This window comes from Rhinolophus sinicus, linkage group LG02, assembly GCF_036562045.2.
Source record: "Rhinolophus sinicus isolate RSC01 linkage group LG02, ASM3656204v1, whole genome shotgun sequence".
In the NCBI taxonomy this organism is placed as follows: domain Eukaryota; kingdom Metazoa; phylum Chordata; class Mammalia; order Chiroptera; family Rhinolophidae; genus Rhinolophus; species Rhinolophus sinicus.
The window spans coordinates 17,849,849-17,871,230 of NC_133752.1; the positions used below are offsets into that span (position 1 = coordinate 17,849,849).

Sequence of the window (21,382 nt, forward strand, 5' to 3'; positions counted from 1 at the left end):
CCCCCCCCCCCCCCAGTCTATTACCCCCCTGGCACTATATGTAGTTGTTGCAATATTACTGACTGTTCTCTGTGCTGTACTTTATATCCACGAAATTCTTTTGTAACTACCAATTTGTGTTTCTTAATTCCTTCACCTCTTTTCTCTTTTGGGATAGAGGCTGTTTACTCGTTGAGTCCACAGGAGGTAATTTTTAATGAATTTATTCGATTTTAAGCCATGAAAAACCTCACATTCTCTCTTCACTGTTAATTTTTGACAACCTGAATGTGAGGATTCACACATTTTCCATAGGAAGAGGTTAACCAAAAATATATATATTAAAGAAAACATGAGGAACAAGATTTTTAAAAATTCAGTCATTCTTTTTCTTTTGGCTTTTCCTTGTTGAATCTAAGAAGTTACATATTTTAGAAAGTCATACTGTTGACTTTTGGATTCCAAGAGTCGACTTGACTCTTGGATGCTCTTAAATAGAAAAAGGAAAAAAACGTTTTTAAGGATCATGTGAATACTCTGCATTTCCTTTTCTTGTGTTCTTTGTGATATTTCCCCAGGATTTACATTTTTAATTAAATTGGATTATACAAAAACTAGCACCTTATATTCTGTGATTTTCAGTTGTTTTCTCTTTTTTAAAGGAAGAATTCATTTGGTTTGTGTGTGTGTGTTGGGGGAAAATAATTGGTAAATATAATGGGTTGCATAAGAAGAAAATGATTAAAAATGTGGAAGAATGCAGAGAGCCTGAATACTGCTGTAACTCCTGGATATAGTTGCCTAATATCAATTAAATTGAATTATTTATTTTTAGTCGATTGTGTTCACATATTCTACTTATGCTAGACTTTTAAAAACCTCTTTGTTTGACTTAGTCTGAAATTTAATTCGTTGGGTTTTTAAAAAATTATACTCTCTAACTGCAGCCTATGTTTTGGTATGGGGAGTTAGTAACTGCCCTTTGTTCTATTTCAGATCCATGTATGTCACTGAGTCCACCATGCTTCACGGAAGAAGACAGATTTAGTCTGGAAGCTCTTCAAACAATACATAAACAAATGGATGATGACAAAGATGGTGGAATTGAAGTGGATGAAAGTGATGAAGTAGGTGGAAAAACTTTTTCCCTAGTATTCTCATAAAACAAAATGAGGTTTTAGTCCTAAATTTTCTCATTATTCCTCATTACTCATATGAGTCAACTTCTTTAACATTTTTAGTGTTTCTCTTTACTTTTTAATTTTACCCTTTGTATTTACGTGTTTTTTTTTTCCTTTTCTTTTTTTCTCCATGTAATTACCAAGGCTTCCCAGTATTGTAAGAATGCTTGGTCTCATGTTTTTGGATTTCTCACACGTACGTGCTATTCTCACTCTGTCAGTTACTTGCTGCCTTCAAACTACCACAATTTAATGGCTTAAAATGACAATAGTTTATTATTTATTCTAATTCTCTGAGTTGATGGGGCTCAGCTGGGCACCTTTTCTGTTCCCCTGGGTATGGGCCAGGGTCACTGTGGCAGTTCCATTCACTTGGAATATCTAAGATGACCTCTGAACCTTGAGTCTCTTTCCAAGTGGCATCTTACCATTGGGGAGGTTCACTCAAGCTCCCTTACAGCATGGCAGCTGGCTTCCAGATGCCAGTGTTCCCAGAGAACAAGTTCCCGTGTGAAAGTGCTTATCGTGCCTCTGCTTGCCAATGCCTATTAACATCCAGTTGGCTAAAGCGAGTTTTGGCTAAGCTCGGAGTCCATGTGGGAGAGGATTATACAGGAGCATGAATTCCAGGAGATGCGGTTTATTGGGGGTCACCTATGTAATAATCTACTGCAGTCACTGTACAGATAAATAAGGCTTCATTTCGTAGGCATTCTCCTCTTCCTCCTGATCTGGTGTTTCGCTTCATTCTCCGTAGAAGTTGTTTTCTTTATTCGGCTGCAGTCTCATTCTAACCAAATTCTGTCATTTCTCAGGCCTCTAACCTCTTTGTTGTACTTGTCACTGTTGAGATGCTTCTCTTTTAGTTTATATGATACTAAGTTATGTTCTTTTTCACATTATTATGTAATGTTGTATAGCAGTGGTGTCCTCTAATCATATTGTTATTTAATCACATTGTTATTATCTAGCAGTAACGTTTTCTAAGGATCAGTCCTGGGCCTGCTATATAAAGCATTTACCGTGAGAATGTTCATTCATTTTTAGGTTACTGCTGACTCCTCCATCTCTCAGCCAGTCCAGATTCCTGATTTACTTGCATTGTTTTCTGCCTGACATCTTTTGAGGGCTCTTTTGCTTTCGACTTAGAGTTTCTCTAAAACAAAATCCCAGTTTTTCTCGTTGAAATCCTTCTCTGTTGAATGGTACCCCTGGACCTACTTCTCAATTCTTTTTCTTCCAAATCAGGAATCGGCAGGCTTTTTCTGTAAAGGACCATGCTGCGGCTTGAAGTGTGTCCCATCCAAAAAGCGTATTTTGAAGGCCTAACCCCTGTTATCTCAGAATGTGACCTTGCTTGGAAACAGGGTCACTTCAGATGTGATTAGTTAAAATGAGGGTATACGCGAGGAGCATGGACCCTTACTCCGATGTGCTTGTGTCCTGATAAGAGAGAACGTCACGTGGAGACACACAGGGAGAAGGTGACTCGATGACTCGATGGCAATGGAGGCGGAGATTGGAGTTACACAGATCCAAGTCCAGGAATGATAAGGATCGCTGGTAACACCAGAGGCTGAAAGAAAGGCATGGGGCAGCGTCTTCCTTGGGGCTTTGGGGAGTGCGTGGCCTTGCTGACACCTTGAGTTCAGACTTACAGCCTCTAGAACTGGGAGAAAATAAATTTCTGTTGTTTTAAGCCATCCAGTTTGTGGCACTTTGTTGCAGCAGCCCTAGGAAACTAGTACAGGCCAGCTACTAAAGATTTTAGATTTTGTGGGCCTCCTGTTGTAACTGCTCAGCTCCCCCATTGTAGTGCCAAGCAGCCGTGACAGTAAGTGTGTGAACTAATGGGCAGGGCTGTGTTCCAGTAAAACTCGACTTGCAAAAACAAGCAGTAGCTTTAGTTTGCCAGCCCCGGCTATAAATAAAATCTCGTGTTCTTAAAATTCATCTCTTTTTCTTCCTTTCTCACTTATCTGTTCTAGTTATTTGCTTGTTTCTTTTTACTTTTTAAGATGACTTCTAGAAAACTTAAAATCACATAGATCATAGTTTCTGTCTGTTGGACAGCACTGATTTAGAAACTGGTGTGCTATGTAGGTTTTAAGGAATGACCTTTTAATTCTGCAGTTCTGGTAGTAGTTTGGTACCTTCAATTCAGTATAGCTATATTTTGATTTGTATTTCTTGTTAAAGTGTCTCTTTTTTGAAGAAGTAAGTAGTAATACTATTGTGGGCCTCTAGCAGCCATTATTAGGAAACCACAATTTTAATAGGAAACCTTAGTGAAACATTTAAAAATACTTTATTAACTGTAATTTTTGGTTTGAAATGTTGCTTTTTTTAAATTTAGAAAAATAGCATTTCAAAAAGCTAGTCCGAAACTTAATTTTTTTTATCTTTTGTGCCCTCTGTTTTTTTTCTCACATGAGAAAGTATTTACTTTTCTAATTTATTCATTCTTTTTATATGGAGTTAATATTTGAAGGTCTATTATATGCCAGATACTCTAGGTCTTGGAGTATGTCAGGAACAAACAGACAATATTTCACATCAATCTTTAAGCCCTCAAGCTAACATTCTGTTTGGGCTTGCGGGATGACAAACTAAACAAAAAATTAAATAAGCCAGGAAAGGAGGATTAGGACAGATAGATGATGGGTGGTTGTAATTTTAAATAGGGTGGACATGGTAGGCTTCATAAGAAGGTAACAGTTAAAGTGTGCTGTATGCAGTACTTGTACAAATAAGAGAATATGTATCTGGCAATTTTCCAGAGCTATTCAAAAACCGGGTTTGGAGGATTTAGGGGTGTTTCAGATTAGGAACAGGATGGAAAGCTTTTGTTCTCTAGGTCATTGTCTTTTGCCCCACGATCAAAAAGATGTCAATATATGCTGAGTCTGTGACCTGTTTAGATTGAGTTGTTGATTACAGTCATGTTTGAATGTTCTGTCAATATTGAAGATGTTTTTGAAAGTGTAGGTACTTGATCAGCAAATAATGTAAGAGATATGAATGGTTTTGTTCCCTGAGCACAACAGTAGGAATGAGTGAGAATTCACATTGTTGTTGCCTTCTCGGTGACTGAAAAATTTATTACAGTTTCTAGTGTGTATGAACTTTGTTTTGTTTTTACTTTTTCCTTTTAAATAAAATTGAAAAAAAACAACTCCTTCTCTTTTTCTAATTTTTCTTCCTTTTTATCCGTGCTTCCCTTTCATTGATGGCATTCAGAATAGTTCTAGAAACCAACTTCTTACCAGTTGGTTTCATATAGTCAGCTTTAAGACCAACTTATATGAAAAATCTGATTGTACCTTGTATTTCAATTTTTCTTACATTAGCTGTTTTGCCTGAAAAACACTTTTGTCATCAGTTGTCTGTTAACCTCAGAAAACTTAGTTAACAGCACAGACATATCTGATCTGAAACAAGGAGAGTCATTTATGAAAAGAAGTGAAAGTAGGGTTGGAAAAAACTAGTAGAAAATACTTTTAAAAATAGGATCAGTGAGTTTTGAATTATGTGGAGTAGTGTTTCTAAAAGAATAAATGGATGTGTTCTTTACTGAAATTTTCTAAGTTAAAAATTTAACTTATGTGTTAGTTATCTATTGCTGTGTAACAAATTTACCCGAAACAGTCATGGCTTACAACAGTATGCATTTATTGTCTCATGGTTTCTGTGGATCAGAAATCTAGGTGCAGCTTAGCTGGGTCTTCTGTCTCTGGGTCTCTCACAGGCATGCAGTTAAGATGTCAGTTGGTAGTGCAGTCACTATGGAAACAGTATGGAAGTTCCTCAAAACATTAAAAAATAGAACTACCATATGACCCAGCAGACCCACTTCTGGGTATTTATCTGAAGAAATCCAAAACACTAATTCAAAAAGATACATGCATCCCTGTGTTCATTGCAGCATTATTTACAATAGCTAAAATGGCAGCAAGCTAAGTGTCTATTGATAGACAATTAGATAAAGGAGATGTGGTACATATATACAATGTAGTATTACTCAGCCACAAAAAGAATGAAATTTTACCATTTGTGACAACATGGATGGACCTAGAGGGTATTGTGCTGAGTGGAGTAAGTCAGACAGAGAAAGACAAATACCATATGATTTTACTTACATAAGGATTCTGAGAAACAAAATAAATGAACAAAGAGAATAGAAAATCATAGATACAGAGAACAAACTGATGGTTCCCTGATGAGAGGGGGGTTGGGGGACTGGGTGTACAAGGAGAAAGTATTAAGAAAAACAAATTGGCAGTTTCAAAATAGTCACAGAGATGTACAGTGCAGCATAGGGAACACAATAATATTGCAGTAACTGTGTATGGTGCCCGGTGGGTACTAGACTAGTCAAGGGGATCACTTCGTGAGATATAAATGCCTGACCACCATGCTGTACACCTGAAACTAATATAATATTGAGTGTCAAATCTAATTGAAAAATAAAAAAAATGTAAAAACTATGTGCAGTTTTATATTAAAGCAATTGTTTCGCATTCCTGTTCCATTATTTTTGAATTTACCTCAGCAAGCGTTTCTTCCTAGTAAATGCTGTTGCAGACGGGAAGGGGGCAGAGGAGTAGGTGTGTGAACCAGGACCCGCATCTGTGCTCCTTCGCTTCTCGCCTGCCAGGACTGCCAGTCCTGCTCCTCTCCTCCCCCTCCTCTCCTGGGCCTTTGCAGGATCACAGCATGGCACTGCCTTTATGTAATCTATTTTTTTCAGTTTCAGCACATTTCACATATTGTCTCCTCTTCTAAAAGATCTCTGAGTTCGGGTGGGTACAGATGCTATTGAGTCCCATTTCACAAATGAATTAAATAAAATTGTACCTTTAGCATGAACTCTATGTCATATATTGTTGTCATTCTAGATGGGGTGACTGTAGAATTCATCATCCAAACTGGAATACTTGGGAGAATAAGCGAGAGTGCTATTAATAATTACACCAGGGCAACAGTGTAAATGAGCGCTGTCTCAGGCAAATGGGGCCTTATAATTAGTTCTCTCTCTGTCTTATCACAGTCAGCTTGTCATTGTATTAACTTACCTTTATCTGGATCTTGCTCCTTCACTACGTTGTTATGAAGTTGATCTAAGTGTTGTGCCATAGTTTGTGCTATTAGGAAAGCTTGGATCTAGTAGTTTATCACATACATGATATCGAATAGTCTTTTTATATGGTACAACTTTGCTAGTAATGTGACAGAGACTCGGGTATTTTTTTTTTTTCATTCCTTTTTCTTAAAGTGCTTTTTTTTGTCTTTAGTCTCTGTAAATAGCAGAGCTTAACAATATTTTCTGTATTAACTTAAAATAATACTCATTGACCCTTTCTTTGATTTTTTAAAGAATTTTTTTCTTTTGAGTAGTAAGCTTGCTGGCTTTCCCAAATTTTCATATCTGAAGACTTATATAATAGTCAGAATTTTCCTGTGGGCCTATCCAGTGTTCGGCCTGCCAGAATTTCTCCCAGGACTTAGGGCTGCAGTCACTAACCACATGGTTATCAGAAGTCCATTTTGCTCGAGAAAGCTGTGTGTGTGGTATTAAGGTAAGGTGTTCTGTATCGGAGACAGATGTAAGGTGAATTGTTTCTAGCCTTAGGTAACCTCAGCATGCGTCCATTACAACAAAGTGCTTTATAAAGCATTTATGCTGACTCACGTTTCTCTTCAGCGATGTTGTTTTGAGATAGGTAGGACAGGACAGGTGGCATCCCTGGTTTTACAGATGAGGAAACAGAAGGTTGGAGATGTTAGGACCCATAGTGTGTGTGAGGAGAACTGGACTAGAGCTCAGCTATTCCAACTTCCGTGTACTCTCCAGGAAAGGTTTAGACACAGTTCCAAGGTGTTAAGGATTCGTAATCAGTTTTGAGTCCAGAACACTGAAAGAACCTCCCTGTACTCATTCTTGAACTGTGTTTCTATTAGTGACCTCAGTTTGAGTTGGAAACCTTTGGATATTGATGCAGCTCTTTCACTAAGACCTCCTACCTGCGTGTACTTTTATTTGGTTTGAATCATTCTGACTTATGTCTTGAGTGTTATCTTAAGCTTGGATGGAGACTCCACCTTGCCTCACCTTATTTAGGCTTTCTCTCCTGGCCTTCTGGGGCTGGCCTGACTTGATACTGCGTATGAGCCAGTCCTGGCACAACCAAGTGTTGATGACTTGCTCTTTCCTACCCCCCTGGCCTTTTACAGTGTTATTAGGTCTGGAGGCTGAAACTATAGGGCTGTTACACTCAACTGCTAAACAGCACTTTTGTAAAACTGAAAGAGTATTTTCACCTTGGTCCTGAAAATGTTTAAAATAATTATAAAAGATATTTAGAGCCTTTTCATTTTAATTGCTCATCCTTGCCAACTGACCTTTAAAAATTTTTTTGTATCCCGTAAGTACCTAAAATTTCTTTGAGATCTTAGCTGAGGAGATACAAAAATTTTAATGGACTTTAAAAAATTATTTTTATTTTTAAATAAATTTTATTGGGGAATATTGGGGAGCAGTGTGTTTCTCCAGGGCCCATCAGCTCCAAGTCGTTGTCCTTCAATCTAGTTGTGGAGATTGAATCAAGTCCAGTTACCATTTTCAATTTAGTTGCAGAGGCGCAGCCCACCATCCCATGAGGGAATTGAACCGGCAACCTTGTTGTTGAGAGTTCGCGCTCTAACCATCTGGGCCAACCGGCTGCCCCTCTGGCAGCTCAGTGGCAGCTCATTGTCTTCAATCTTGTAAAACTATTTAAAAAATCAAATAGTTGATTGTTGTTTGGTTCTCATTTTCTTTTTATTTTATTTTCCCTGGTCCCCTCAAGGGCTTGGGTAGTAAGCCAACACTCTTGACTAAGGGCACTGTTGACTATTCAGTGAAAAACAAAGCACACCTAATGTTTTAAAGTTACTATTTATGTATATACACACTGAACTAAATATGGGGCAGAACGAACAATCAAGCATCGACCTCCGTGAGTGCATCATCTAGTAGGGCATATAATGTCATACATGTATAATATGAGACATATCATGGCAAGTTATGTAGTAGGAATCCACATGAATTTTGAAAGTGCTCTTGTGTTTCAGAAGAGAGAGGGCACATCTGTTTGGGGAACAAGAAGAAAAACTTGGGAAGGAGTCCTTGAGATGGACTTTTGGAAATGGGTATAGTTTTTACAGGTGTAGGTAGGACATTCTAAGATGAAGGTAGGTCAAGGTATGGAAAAAGCATTAAAGCAAGAATGTAGGGTACTAATTTATGCAGTAGGGAATAATTCAGTCTGACTGCAGCGTGGTGTTGTGGGGATGGGATTGAAAAGAGCTTGCTTGGTCTTCCTTCCTGCTTCTGGCTACTTGTCCTCTGATTTCTTCATTGTTACCGCTTTTCTTGCACCCTTAAATGTATGTATTTCACAAGATTTATTTTTTTAAGACTTAAATTTTTCAGAGCGGTTTTAGGTTTACAACAAAATTGAGAGGGAGGAACAGATTTCCATATACCCTGTACCCCACACAAGTGTAGTCTCACGTTAACAGCCATCACTCACCAGAGGTGCATTTTTCACCAAGAATGAACCTACATTGACACATCATAATCACCCCAAGTCCATAGTTTACTTTAGGGTTCATTCTTGGTATTGTACATTCTGTGGGTTTGGACAAATGTATAGTGATATATATTCATCATTATAATATCATGCTGCCCTGAAAATCCTCAGTCATTATTGTTTCAGATATTTCTTCTGTTCCTTTTGCTCCTTCTTCTCCTTTTGGTATTCCCATTACATGTATGTTACACTTTTTGTTGTCCCACATCCTTTGGATATTCTGTTCTCTCTTTTTTTCAGTCTTTGTTCTCTTTGCTTTTGGGTTTTTGAGCTTTCTGTTGGTATACCCACTAGCTCAGCAGGAGGTGACTTATTCCCCAATATTTACTGTGGGAATCTGGTCAAGCTCCTGGAGGTAAATCTCAGAATATCGTGGGGGCTCTTGTAGGGTAGGAAGAAACTTTCCTCTACTGTCCTAGGTTCTTTTGACTGGTCTAATAATTAAATCTGCATGAGACTAAATATCAAGAGAAAATAATCAAATTTAATTATATATGTACGCATGGAAACCCACATGCATGAGAGAGTCAGAGACCCCACACATATAAGACCAGAGACGGAAAGAGACAATGAGGTACATGTGACATTCTGAACTTTAGAAGATGTAAGGCACCTTGGGGCTTCAGAGGGTCGTTGCAGGACATTAAGAAGAGCAGATAGGTGTTCAGTAATAGTGTTTGTCTTGCAATATAGATAGGTCAACAAAGTTTATCTCTGATAATCTCTTATGGGCAAGATCTCGAATTCAAATTCTTCTAGGTCATTAAGAGGGGGGCAAAGAAATTTCTCTTGAGTCCACAGGGTCTCCATTGCTTTTAGCTCAAAATAATTCACAGATCTCAATGGCACATCTTAGGGTGACTCATTCTGAACTCCTGTACCCTCCTTATGATAGGGTATCCCTGGAGTTTTTAATTCTCAGACTTTTCAGCACTAAACCGGCAGCAATTTGTCAATTACAGTTCAGATTTTTCCTACCCCAGCACTGGGCAGGGGTTTGCCCTGTGTCCTCCCCTCTCTAATGGATCCAAAAAGAGTTTTTTACTGTTTGATCAGTTCAACATTTTACCTGTTAGAATGGAGTGGTGACTTCCAAGCTCCTTACATGCAGAACTAGAAACCAAAAGTCTATTCCATAAGATTTTTATCTGTGGCCCTCTTTTCTTTTCTTTCAGCTAGGAAGCATTATTCAGGCTCATGGCTTTATTATCACTTCTGTGTATGTTCAATTCTGACTGTTGTCCTGAATTCCATTCTCACGTTTTGTCTGCTAGGACCTCCAACTCTGTCCTAAATTGGAAAAAAAAAAAAAAAATGCATTGCTGTCTGTCCTTGTTTTCCTGTCTATAAAGTCTCATGCTGAGCCAATCACTCACTGTTTTCCTTAAAAACATGTTTCCTGTCTCTTAAGTACGTTGCTGTTTTTATTGATGGTATCACGATTTTACTTGCAACTCAGGTTTAATGCTGCAGACTCATTTTAGTCTGCCTTGTTTCCCTCTCTGAGTTCCTGAGCTTTATTCTTATGATTTCATTGCTAACTGGTCTTCCCATTGCTAGTCTTTTCTTCCTTTAAAATTCATTTGGACCATTATTACTTAATTAGCACGTTTTAGAACATGGTATTTTGTTATTCTCTCCCCCTACTCAAAAACTTCTGTTGGCTCTTCATAATCCCATGGGTTTCAATGACAGTGTGCATCAGAGTCACCTGGTCGCCTTGTCAGCACACAGGTGACTGGGCCTGCCTTCAGACTTCATGATTCAGTAGGTCTAGGAAAAGGCCTAAGGCTTTGCCTTGCTCATTGTCAGAGGTGATACCACTGGAGTCTCATCCGCCTGCATTTGTGTCCGTAAACTTGGTCTTCTCTGCTGTTATCATGGATTCGCTGTTTGTGCTCCTTGTGAAATAAAAGTGAATTCCCCCACGTGTGCACTGGATCTCATCTCCTCTTACCACTCTAGGACAGTGATTTAGCACTTCTCTTCTCCAACAGCTGTATTTTCGATTTTCTGCTGGATCTCTCCCATCTGACTCAAACCTGCCTTTATTTTCCCACCTTATAAAAACAACAAAAGAAAAACTTCTCTGAAGTGCTGCTTCTCCCTTTGGTTATTGCCCAGTTCCTTTATCCCTCCCTTACAACAAGAGTCTTAAAAGGAGTTCGTGTACTATTTCTTTCATCTCATTCTTTCTTGAATTCACTTAAGCTATTGCCTCCATTCTGCCGCCAAAGCTGTGCTTATTATGCTCCCCAGAGATGTCATGTTGCTATGCAGTGGTCAGTTATCAGTCTTCATATCACTTACCAGCATCACGATACAGCTGAACATGCTTTCCATCTTAACACTTTTTTGTTTTCACTTGGATTCCAGGAAACCTCACTTTCCTTCTCTTCCTTCTGCTACATTGGTTGCTTCCTTTCAGTTTCCTTGGTGATTTCCTCTTCCTCTCCCTGACCGCCTAACGTTGGAGGGCACCCAAACTTAGTCCTTACACCCACTTGCCTACTTACCCTCTTGCTGATTTCACTGAATTTCAAGACTTTTAAATACCCTCTATTTATGGGATTCCTAAGCTCTGGATTCTATATTCAACTGCGTGAACATCTCCGTTTGGATTTCTGACAGTAATCTTAGGTTTACAATATTAAAAATTGAGACCTGATTTTCTGCTTGATCCAAATCTCTTTTTCTCTGTTATCTTCATTTCTAACAATGGAATTGCTCTTTAAACAGCTGCTTCATAACACTCCGTAAGTGGGCCAAAAATTTTGACATCATCTTTGATGTTTTGGGATCTTAGCCACCGTTGTTGATTATTGCCGAGATCCATTAATCTATTAGAGGTTGCAAATGCCAATATTTTAATTCTGTTTTTTAGTAGTCGGAATGCTTCTTTAAAGAGAAATTTTAATATATCAATTATTTGGTTTCCTATTTCTATAGGAAAGACAGGATAAATGCTTGGTTCTTTCCCCTTATTTATAGGTTTTCAAATTAATTAGGTTTTTTCCAGGGATCTTCCAAAGGAGACAGGAGTGTGTGTGCGTGTGTATGTCTGTGTGTAGTGTCATGAACACGTGTATTTAAATGAATTTCAGGCCATTATTATGATTTATTTTGTTTAAATTGTCCTGTATTTGGCTACTGGAAGCTTATTTTAGCTCGCACCTGGATCTTTTTGGCCCAACCTTAGTAGTCTTTGGTAGGTTTCTTGCTTTCTACTGTGATAATATGTTCTAGGCTCAGCGTGTATATTTCTGCTCCCAGAGTTCCACTTTCTTTAACCATTTCCCTAAGAAGCCTTGATTTCTTTTACTGGAAAACAGTATCTGACAGACCACAGTCACAGTGCTGGCACTTCTGGGTCAGTCATTGTTTCTGTGTCTTTTCAGTGGATGGAGCTAGGAAACACTTTGTTACTTCTTTTTGAAAGTTGATATACACTAGAAATTCAGCCTGATATTTATGATCCAAATTTTATTCTACAGGGTTTTCATTTAACTGCATTGGGCTTACCCTGTGTCTTCCTACAGTCACACTGAACAGTGCTTAACGGTGCAGCACGATCAATCATTAGGTGGCTCCCACAGCACCCACAGCGCCTCAGGATAGCAGTGCCAACACTAACGCCAACCTGTGGTTACTGAAAACGGTTTAAGCCTTTTCTCTTGCAGTTCTTCACCCCCCTCCCTGCCCCCGCCAATAGGGTATATCCCACTAGGAGATAGTTCCTAACTGTATGATTACACTTCTTACTAGATGTACAGTTAGGTTCATTGGTTTCATTCAAATTGTGAATGAAATGTAATCACTTTTAGTGATTACATTTAAAAATTAATTTTGTTCTATAATTATAAAACTATATGGTTGCACAGTCCTATCTGTAAAACAGAATACAAAGAATATAGCTTCTATCCCTCTTTCATATATAGTATTTTGTTCACTTCGTTACAGGTAACCTTTCCCCTCCTAGTTTCTTGGTTTACCTGTCCTTTAATTTTTTTTTTTTAAATATAAGCAAATACCTACATGTTTTTATTCTCCTTTCTTAAAAAATAACCTTGCTTGTTTAAAGTAGCAATATACTTTTAATTTTACTTACTTTATTAATTTCTGGGTTCTTTGTGCTAGGAGGTATATTCTTTGAGGGTTGGGATGTTTGTTTGCCTTATACTGCTATGTTCTCACCCCTCAGAACAGGGTCTGGCTCATAACAGATAATATTTATGTGAATAAGTGATTGCATTGTGCTTTCATGGTGTTTCATCTAAATGCCAATTAAAATGTTTGTTAAAGTATAATTCATTACTAAATACTCCAGTTAAGAGTGACAAGATACAGAAGAGCTCAAATTAATATCTAAAAGTTTATTTTTACTTCTGTGTAATAATCTGTCCTAATAACCAATGAAAATAGTTTCTTAATGAAAGTAACAAAATATTTATTTCCCCACTCTTCTGCCTCCCCCCCAACTCCGGTTCAAGCCATTGTTTCTCAGTCTAGTTGTGTAGGACACAGCTCCCTGGCCCATGCTTGTATTATGGGCCTTGCCCCCTCTACCTCCCCCCCCCCCACCCCGGCTGAGGCAGTCGGTCACTGGTCGTTGGTCGGCAGCACATGGTAACCCACGGCAGTCCATGGTGGCACATAGCAGCCCACGGCAACACACGCCAACCTCTGGCTGCTCATGGCAGCCCAGCTCCAGGGAGAGCTATTATTCATAATCTTAGCTGTAGAGGGCGCAGCTCACTGGCCCATGTGGGAATCAAACTGGCTACCTCGGCGTTAGGAGCACAGTGCTCCAACCACCTGAGCCACCGGGCCGGCCCCAAAATATTCCTTTTAACTTAATAATCACTGAATATCTTTTTTTCCCATTGATCACCCAAAAATATTTCCCCACACTCTGGTAGCTCTGTGCATATGTGTGCATATATATACTTATTTGTGGATTTGGCGCAACATATATCTTTAAATCTAGCAGTGCATGAAGAATGTTTAAATGAAAAAAAGCATGTCCTGTGGGGGCAGAGGGTATTTGGGAACTCTCTACTTTTCTGCTAAATTTTGCTGTGAACCTAAATCTTCTAAAAAAAATCATATGCTATTTTAGTACTATTAGTACTGGGATTCATGGCAGATTTACAAAGTTACAGTGATGTCAGTGAGATTTGTGCCAGGAGCTATATATAAAATCATTGTAAATGATGTCATTATTATAAGTTGTACATGCAAAAATCATCATTTTTCTTTTGTTAGTATTAAGGTGAAACAAGTAAGTGTAATTAATAGAATGAGTATCCCAGGAATAGAACTGTGTATGTGTATGATTAGGTAAACCATGTGAAAATACTGATATTTGACCATGTTTAAATTATATAAAGGCAGCATTGCAGATCATTAGGGATATTAAGGTTATTTCAATAAATAATGCTTGGATAACTGAGATTTAGAGAAAAATATAATTAGATCCTTACCTTTCACTTTCCTTAAAAATAAACCATATTGATTTAAAAATTTAATAATAAAAGTGAAACCATACAGAAATTACGAGAAAATACAATTGAATACTTATTAGAAGTTATTAGAGCTCTGATAAGAACCTGTCAGTTTCCTTAGTGTACTCTAATCACACACTGGTTCTTTAAGATTGGTGAGGGAGAAAGAATGTCAGATGGAAGGAATTGCTCAATTTTTTGTTTTTCTTCTCTTCATAGGAAGGTCTCTCACTATTTGCTGATCTAATTGGCTGACATGCGTGTGTTTACTTCTGTGTATTTGCATGTATGCGCGTTCTTTTTCCTTTCTCTCACATGTGGACGTATGGCTTTCTTTGAGTTCCCACAAAGCTGTAAGAAATTTTGGGTGGCTTCATAGCTCTTAGTCTTTAGTTAAAGGATATACAGACATAATTATGTGCAGGTGGATAATCTGGTTCATAAAGTCAATTTACCGATTTGATTTTGTGGTTCCTTATATTTATAATTCCGTATTTGCCTCTTGCTTTCTTTTTCTGTGTCAAAAGCCAGCTTTGCTTATTAGTTGCCATTAAATGAATCTAGACTCTGGATACTGGGTGTGATATGAGGGTACCAGGAAGCTCTAGGAGTTTTGTTATTGGAGGACTGTACAGTCGTCCCCCCTTATCTGCAGTTTCGCTTTCCATGGTTTTAGTTACCTACGGGCAACCATGGTATGAAAATATTAAATGGAAAATTTCACAAATAATTCATAAGTTTTAAGTTGTGTGTCGTTCTGAGTAGTGTGATGAAATCTCTCACCGTCCCCCTCCGTCCTGCCCAGACATGAACCATCCTTTTGTCCAACATACGCATTCTGTGTAGGCTGCCTAACCATTAGTCACTTACAGCCATCTTGGTTATCAGATCAGTTTACAGAGGGAGAAGGGGAGGGGGCAGAAGGGAGATCACATTCACATAACTTTTATTACAGCATATTGTTATAATAATTCTGTTTTATTATTTGTTAATCTCTTACTGTGCCTAATTTATAAATTAAACTTTGTCGTAGATATGTATGTATAGGAAAAAAAACGTAGTATATACTGGGGAGTTTGGTACTATCCACAGTTTCAGGCATCCACTAGGGGTCTTGGAATGTATCTCTTGCGGGTAAGGAGGGACTACTGTGTATTTTAGGATGATTTTTTTTGGCTGCAAGTTAATAGAATACCTGAATTAACGTAGCTTAAACAACAGGGGGGGTTAATATTTGAAATCACATTACCATAAATCTGGGAGTAAATGGTTTCAAGGTTAATTCAGAAGCTTAATGATGTGTTAGCTTTTCTTTCATCTCGTTGGCTTTCTACTCCTGTTTGGAAATGGCTGTAATAGCGCCAAGCATTGTATATCCTCCCATGGTAACATCAAATGTGAGCAGATTGAAGGGATATTGTTCTCCCTTTATGTCTATCTCTCTTGTTTTCTCAGAGAGGAAAACAGCACACATTCCCAGATATAAATTAAGTATATAATAGACATTTCATAAAAGAAATACAAATGGTTAAACACATGACAGAATTTTAATCTCAGTAAGACTCTGGAAATGTATTAGGTTAGAAGTTAAGAGAGTACCTCAAAATATCTCAGTTGTTCAAAATATGATACAGAGTGTATAAGTCAAGGAAAAAATTTAACTCATAATTTAAAAAAATAAATGATTTACATGTAATGGCTGACATCGTTGAGTGTTTATGCTATGCCAAGCACTGTTTTTTACACTTCGTGTGAAAAAAATCACTTAATCCTCACAACCCTTTGATGTATGACTTATTACCATTTTTACTGAATAGAAAACTGAAGCACGGAGAGTAAAGTAACTTACTTAGGTCATACAATAAATAATAGATTTGGGATATATTAATAGTTGCATGCAGTCTAGAGACTGAGTCTGTGCTTTAAACCACTGTGCAACTTGTTTGATACAACAGTTTGGGGTTGAAGAGAGCAACGTGGGCAATTCATACTTTTTTAGCATGCTGTCACTTCTAAGAGTTTGGGAATCATTTTTATAGAACATCCCTGGTAGGATGGTGGTGAAGAACTTAAGCTTTGGAATTCTTTAGAGTTTACTTCCTGTTTTAGGCCTCCTAGTTATATGAAGTACAATAAATTACTAACTCTCCCTTAGCCTTTGCTTTTTCCTCTTTCAAAGTGAGAATAGCAATAGTACTTGTTATGCATTGTTTCCTCTGAGACATTATGCTTAGCAATTTACTACTTTCAACACAGGAAGATCCTGCAGTTTTTTTAAGGAGCCCATCTGCTTTAACTGACTCACATATCAGACCTGTTTTGTTTTGATGACATGTGTCCTTTGGAAATGTCTCTGCTTTCATTGTGAGGGAAAAAACTGGTTTTTCTCTCCATCTCTGTTATATATGTTGTTTCAGAGTATTTGAAATGGTACTTCAAGAATATTGGGTAGTATTAGCTTTACAAAATACGTCTGGTATTCCCCCAAACGTGTATTAAGCCTGGATAGTCAGGGTGAAACTCACTTATTCAGGCTTTAAACTTCAACAGCAATAGCAACATTGATACTTAAAAACCACTCAAAATATTTTGATTTAATATAATTTTATTGTCTAACATTTTTATGCACTATGCATTTTGATTTAATCTTCATAACCATATGTGGTAGACAGTCTTATTTTTCTCACTGTACAGAGGAGAAATATGAGGCTAAGGAGACCCTAAGTAGTGGTCTGATGTTGAATATAGTCTGTCAGACTGCAGAGTCCAAGGGCCTAAGTGCGATGGTAAATCACCTGTCCTGGGTACTGAGGTCTTAAAATTATGTATTGAAAAATAAAAGAGGAAACAGATTTATCACTGTTGTCTCATGGAAACCAGGACAAGAATTGTGTAGCCCAGGCCTCCTGAGGAACTGAAAGTGGAAAATCATCAAGAACTGTGGCAGTTCCTGGTGTCATTTTTTTCTCTCCCTGTTCTCACCTCTGTTTGTTCTCTTTCATTATTTTCTCTGATCATATTGGCTTCCAATGTTCTCCTTATCACCTGGCCCATCTTGACTGCCCATAAAATGGTACCTTCAATACCAGTGTCTTTATAACCTTAAAAATCCAGAGCCATGGCCGAGTGACCTTTTTCATCACCTGAATTACAGTTTCCTGTGAGATAGAATCCAGTCAACCTGGTCAGGCTCTGGATTGTTTTCTTCCCGGTCAGGTGTCTGTGCTTTGATCATATAGCTGTGGCAGTGGGTGATAGGTTGCCGGAGGGGGTGACTGCGCACATTCAGGGATTTACACCCATTTTGGTAGGTGGTTCTCGGGAGAAGAGGTATAGGCTGAACAGAGCTCTGAAAAGGTCTGTTGGTGATAGGTCCTGGAATACATCGTGTCATTCAGCGTCATTTCAGTATAACGTTGATGAGATGCCGTAGGAATTTAACTCTCGTTTATATTAATTAGCCTGTGGTAAAATTGGTTTCATTACATGTCGTCTCACTGCAGTCTATCAACGATGTTAAATGAGGACTTACTGTACTAATATGATTAGATAATATTAAAGCAGTGTCATAAAAATAACAGCACAAATGCAAAATACAAATACAACAAACATAACATACAAATAAAACATAAACAACAAAAATAAATACAACAAAAATAATAGCACAAATGCAAAGTACAAAATAATATATATACATGATAGGTAGAAGAAACTGAAATCGGTTTATCATTTAAAAGCTACCTTCCTAAAACTGGGTAAGTAATTTCTTTAATGGAACTAGAAGAATTTATTTTAACGAATCATCTGGGTGAAAAGAATATTCAGTAGTCATTTGTTGAGTACTCTTTTGTTTGTATCATCAAGTCAAGCTTTCCTATAGTTGGTTTGCATAATTGGATATGCTACCAAGGATCTCTACATTATTTGCTGTACGTTATTTGAAGATTCTTTTTGAAGAATTTCAGATTCTGTTTTCCAATTTCTTAATTCACTATTTCAATGAATAAGAAGTATTTGTCATTTGCTTATGCATTTTCAGGTTTTTAAAATTTCTCTAGCCTGCTTCATTTCTAAAATTTGTGGTTTTCTATGAAGTTTTAGAAAAGTCTGGTCAGAATGATCTGCTCTTCTGTCAGATATCAGGAAGGAGGTTTAATGAAAGCTGATGATATTTAGTGCATAACTAAAGTTCAGTTAAACATTTTCTACTTTAGTTTCAACATAACTTTAATCGTAGTGTTTTCTAGTCGTTTTATGATCAAAATGTTGAAGATGTATGAGATATAGAATATACTTTTATGTGGTTTGTTGTGAATTGTGTTATCTTGGGCTCATGTTTTAAAACAAAAGTAAATATTTTTAAATGATAATTCCAGAGAAAATATAATTCAGTGTACTTTTTCAGTTTTCAGTCAACTTTCTTAGGAGTCAGATAGTTCTTTTACACAAAGTGAGCTATAGATATCTTCAGAAGCTTTTTTCAACTTGCTTTTTTGGATATATTCTTTTATTTCATTAAGCATATATTTTGGCAGCTAGCTAGCTATACACTCATTCTAGGCTTTGTAAAATAGCTCAGTAGCTAGAATGCCGCCTCTAGTCTGTATATGGAAATTAGCTTTATTTTCTGAAATATATTGATCCCGAAGCTACAGAACTCTGCTCCTGGGTTCTTTGTGTTCATGTAGTGAAAAGAATTTCCTAGGACTTTTTTTTGTTTGTTTGTTTGTTTTTTAATGTATTACATAAATGAAACAGTTGCCAATTGTTCTAATTGACTTGACCATTTCCAAGACAGGCTTCTTCCCTGCTGTGTCCATCATCGTGGTTTTTCAATTTAGAATTTATCTCTAACTCTTGGACCTTTTCAAAGATAAGGGCAGTTGCAGAGTATCTCAGTGGCAGTGACTTTCCCAGGCATATGTACTGGATTCCGAAGGTATCAGTCCGGAAGACCGGGAAGGGTAGGCAGAAAAAAGGGAAATAGAAATAGACAGAAGTTGGGTCAATGAGGCAGGGCCCTTTAAAAATAACTTTAAAAGGGGGCATTATGGAACGAAAAAAAACATGAGATGCTATTTTGAACAACAGAATATATAAGTGCTAGAAAAGAACTTCTAGATTAGTGCTTTTCAAATTATATATGGTGAAGGACCAGTGTTCATTTTCAACTCATACATGGTAAGTACGTTTATCATATGCTTGGGTCAGATGCTTTGAAAACATTGTCTAATTGCTGTGAGGTTTCTAAATAGCTACTACTCTCCATCCTAAAACCTTCTTCATTTTGCACTCAAGGGTATTGAAACTCAGGAAAGTGAAATAATTAGCTCAATAGTATACAACTGTTACAATTTTCTTTTTTAGTTTCGGTAGAGAACAACTCTAGTCAATAGCAAAATTTGGTCTTTTATATGAAGGTAATGTTCATTGTCAGTATATAAAAGTCAGAAAAATATGCTTCTGCGGTTTGGGACAATAGGGGATTTTTACTTTCTGCGTTGTGGATTTCTGAAGTAATCTTTCATATGATCTTATATTTTTGAATCAGAAGGAAATCAATAAAAATACCAAGTAAAACAATACCAAAACAAGAAAAATCATACATATTGAGGTAGAAAAAGCATTAATAATTTTAAAAATGATTAGTTTCATATAATTAGATTAATGAGTTTATGTGGGGAAAGTGTCAAGAGATACGGCCTAACAGATTGTCAAGGACAGGCCTGGGAGGTGGTATGTAGGCCGTAAAAAGGATTTGCTTTTTATTTGGTAGCCAGTGGGGAACAATTAAAAATGTTTATATAATGAAGTAATACATACTTCAGGCTGGTTTTTACCAAAGAACATTTTAGTTCTTTCTCTCTATGCTATTTTAAAATAAGATTGAGGATCTAGGATCTACTTCACTTTAGTTCTAAACACTCTTTGAATTCCTCTCAACTATAAGTAATAGCTTAAAAGGTACGAGGACAGAGAAATACTGATGTAAATGATGTTGGATCTGTCGACAGTTTCTGGGTGTGGGCCGGGATCGAGTCTTGTGAAGCCAAAGAATGGACACACGGACCAGGGAGAGGCAAAGAGTTGTAAAGGGAGATAGTTTATTAGAGGCAGGAGAAGAGGTTGCAGCTCCCGAGCAGGACGAGGTCCCCGAAACCGGGAAGCCCACTAGCTAAGGCAAAGGCTTTTATTTTTATACCTTCCCCTGCCTGCTTGGGGAAGGGGGCTGGAGCCTTCTAATGGAATTCATCTATCAGGTTTGTCCTGTTTGCTCATCCTGAAGGGATTAACGAACCAACCCATTCTTATCTATCAGATCTGTTCCTTTTTCTGGCCAGAAGGGATTTGGGATTATTTATTAGCCTCAAGGCGTATTCTCATGTCTCTGTCCTGCAGTGAAGGAGACACTCCAGGACCTAGAGTTTCAGAATATGGCTGCTTTTTCATTTCTTCCACCAGGGACCCCACTGTCTACCTAGCAACATACTATCCTGTCTAAATATGACGCAGTAATTGAGATTAGTAGTTAGTGTGTTTTGAAACACCCTTGTTACTAAGTGTGGGTGGAAATGTGTAATACTGAGGCAGTATATTATGCTGTTGAGCATAACCAAACTGCTTGGTTTGGAATCTCACTTCTGCTGTTCATTGTTTTTCAACCTTGGGCAACGCCTTTGAGCCTTGGTTTTCTCATTTATAGAATGGGATGCATAATATTGAACTTCTAAGAGTTAAATAACTCTCTCTTTCTCGTGTGTTTTATTATAGGTATATAGACATTTATTAAATAATTTAGAGTAGTACCTGGCAAATAATGAGCATTAAATAAGTACTTTTACTGCTCCTGCTCTCATGATTAATAGTAGAAGGCATTTCGTTAAGTAAATTATATAAACATGTAAAAATAATGGGAGTATAAAATACCAAAAATGAACCAGTTGTTATCTGAAAATTACCACCCACTGGATTTCAGTTTTTTTCTTTTCTCAGTTTATAGAGACTAAAATAATGAATTTCAGTACAAGGTGTGATAAAAAATATGGCGAATGTTTAAATTAAAAAAATTGTTACAGTAAAAGAC

The 21,382-nt window shown here is 37.4% G+C and overlaps 1 protein-coding gene across 3 annotated transcripts in view; it reads left to right on the forward strand.

Moving 5' to 3' along the window:
* Nucleotides 1-21,382, forward strand: part of STIM2 (stromal interaction molecule 2) — a 143,364-nt gene that overhangs the window by 57,693 nt on the left and 64,289 nt on the right. For all 3 annotated transcript variants that reach the window (XM_074322148.1, XM_019743898.2, XM_019743897.2), the window contains exon 2: nucleotides 976-1,106. In XM_074322148.1, the coding sequence (XP_074178249.1) occupies nucleotides 984-1,106 (123 nt within the window). In that variant the 5' untranslated portion in view covers nucleotides 976-983. The remainder of the gene's footprint in view (nucleotides 1-975; nucleotides 1,107-21,382) is intronic.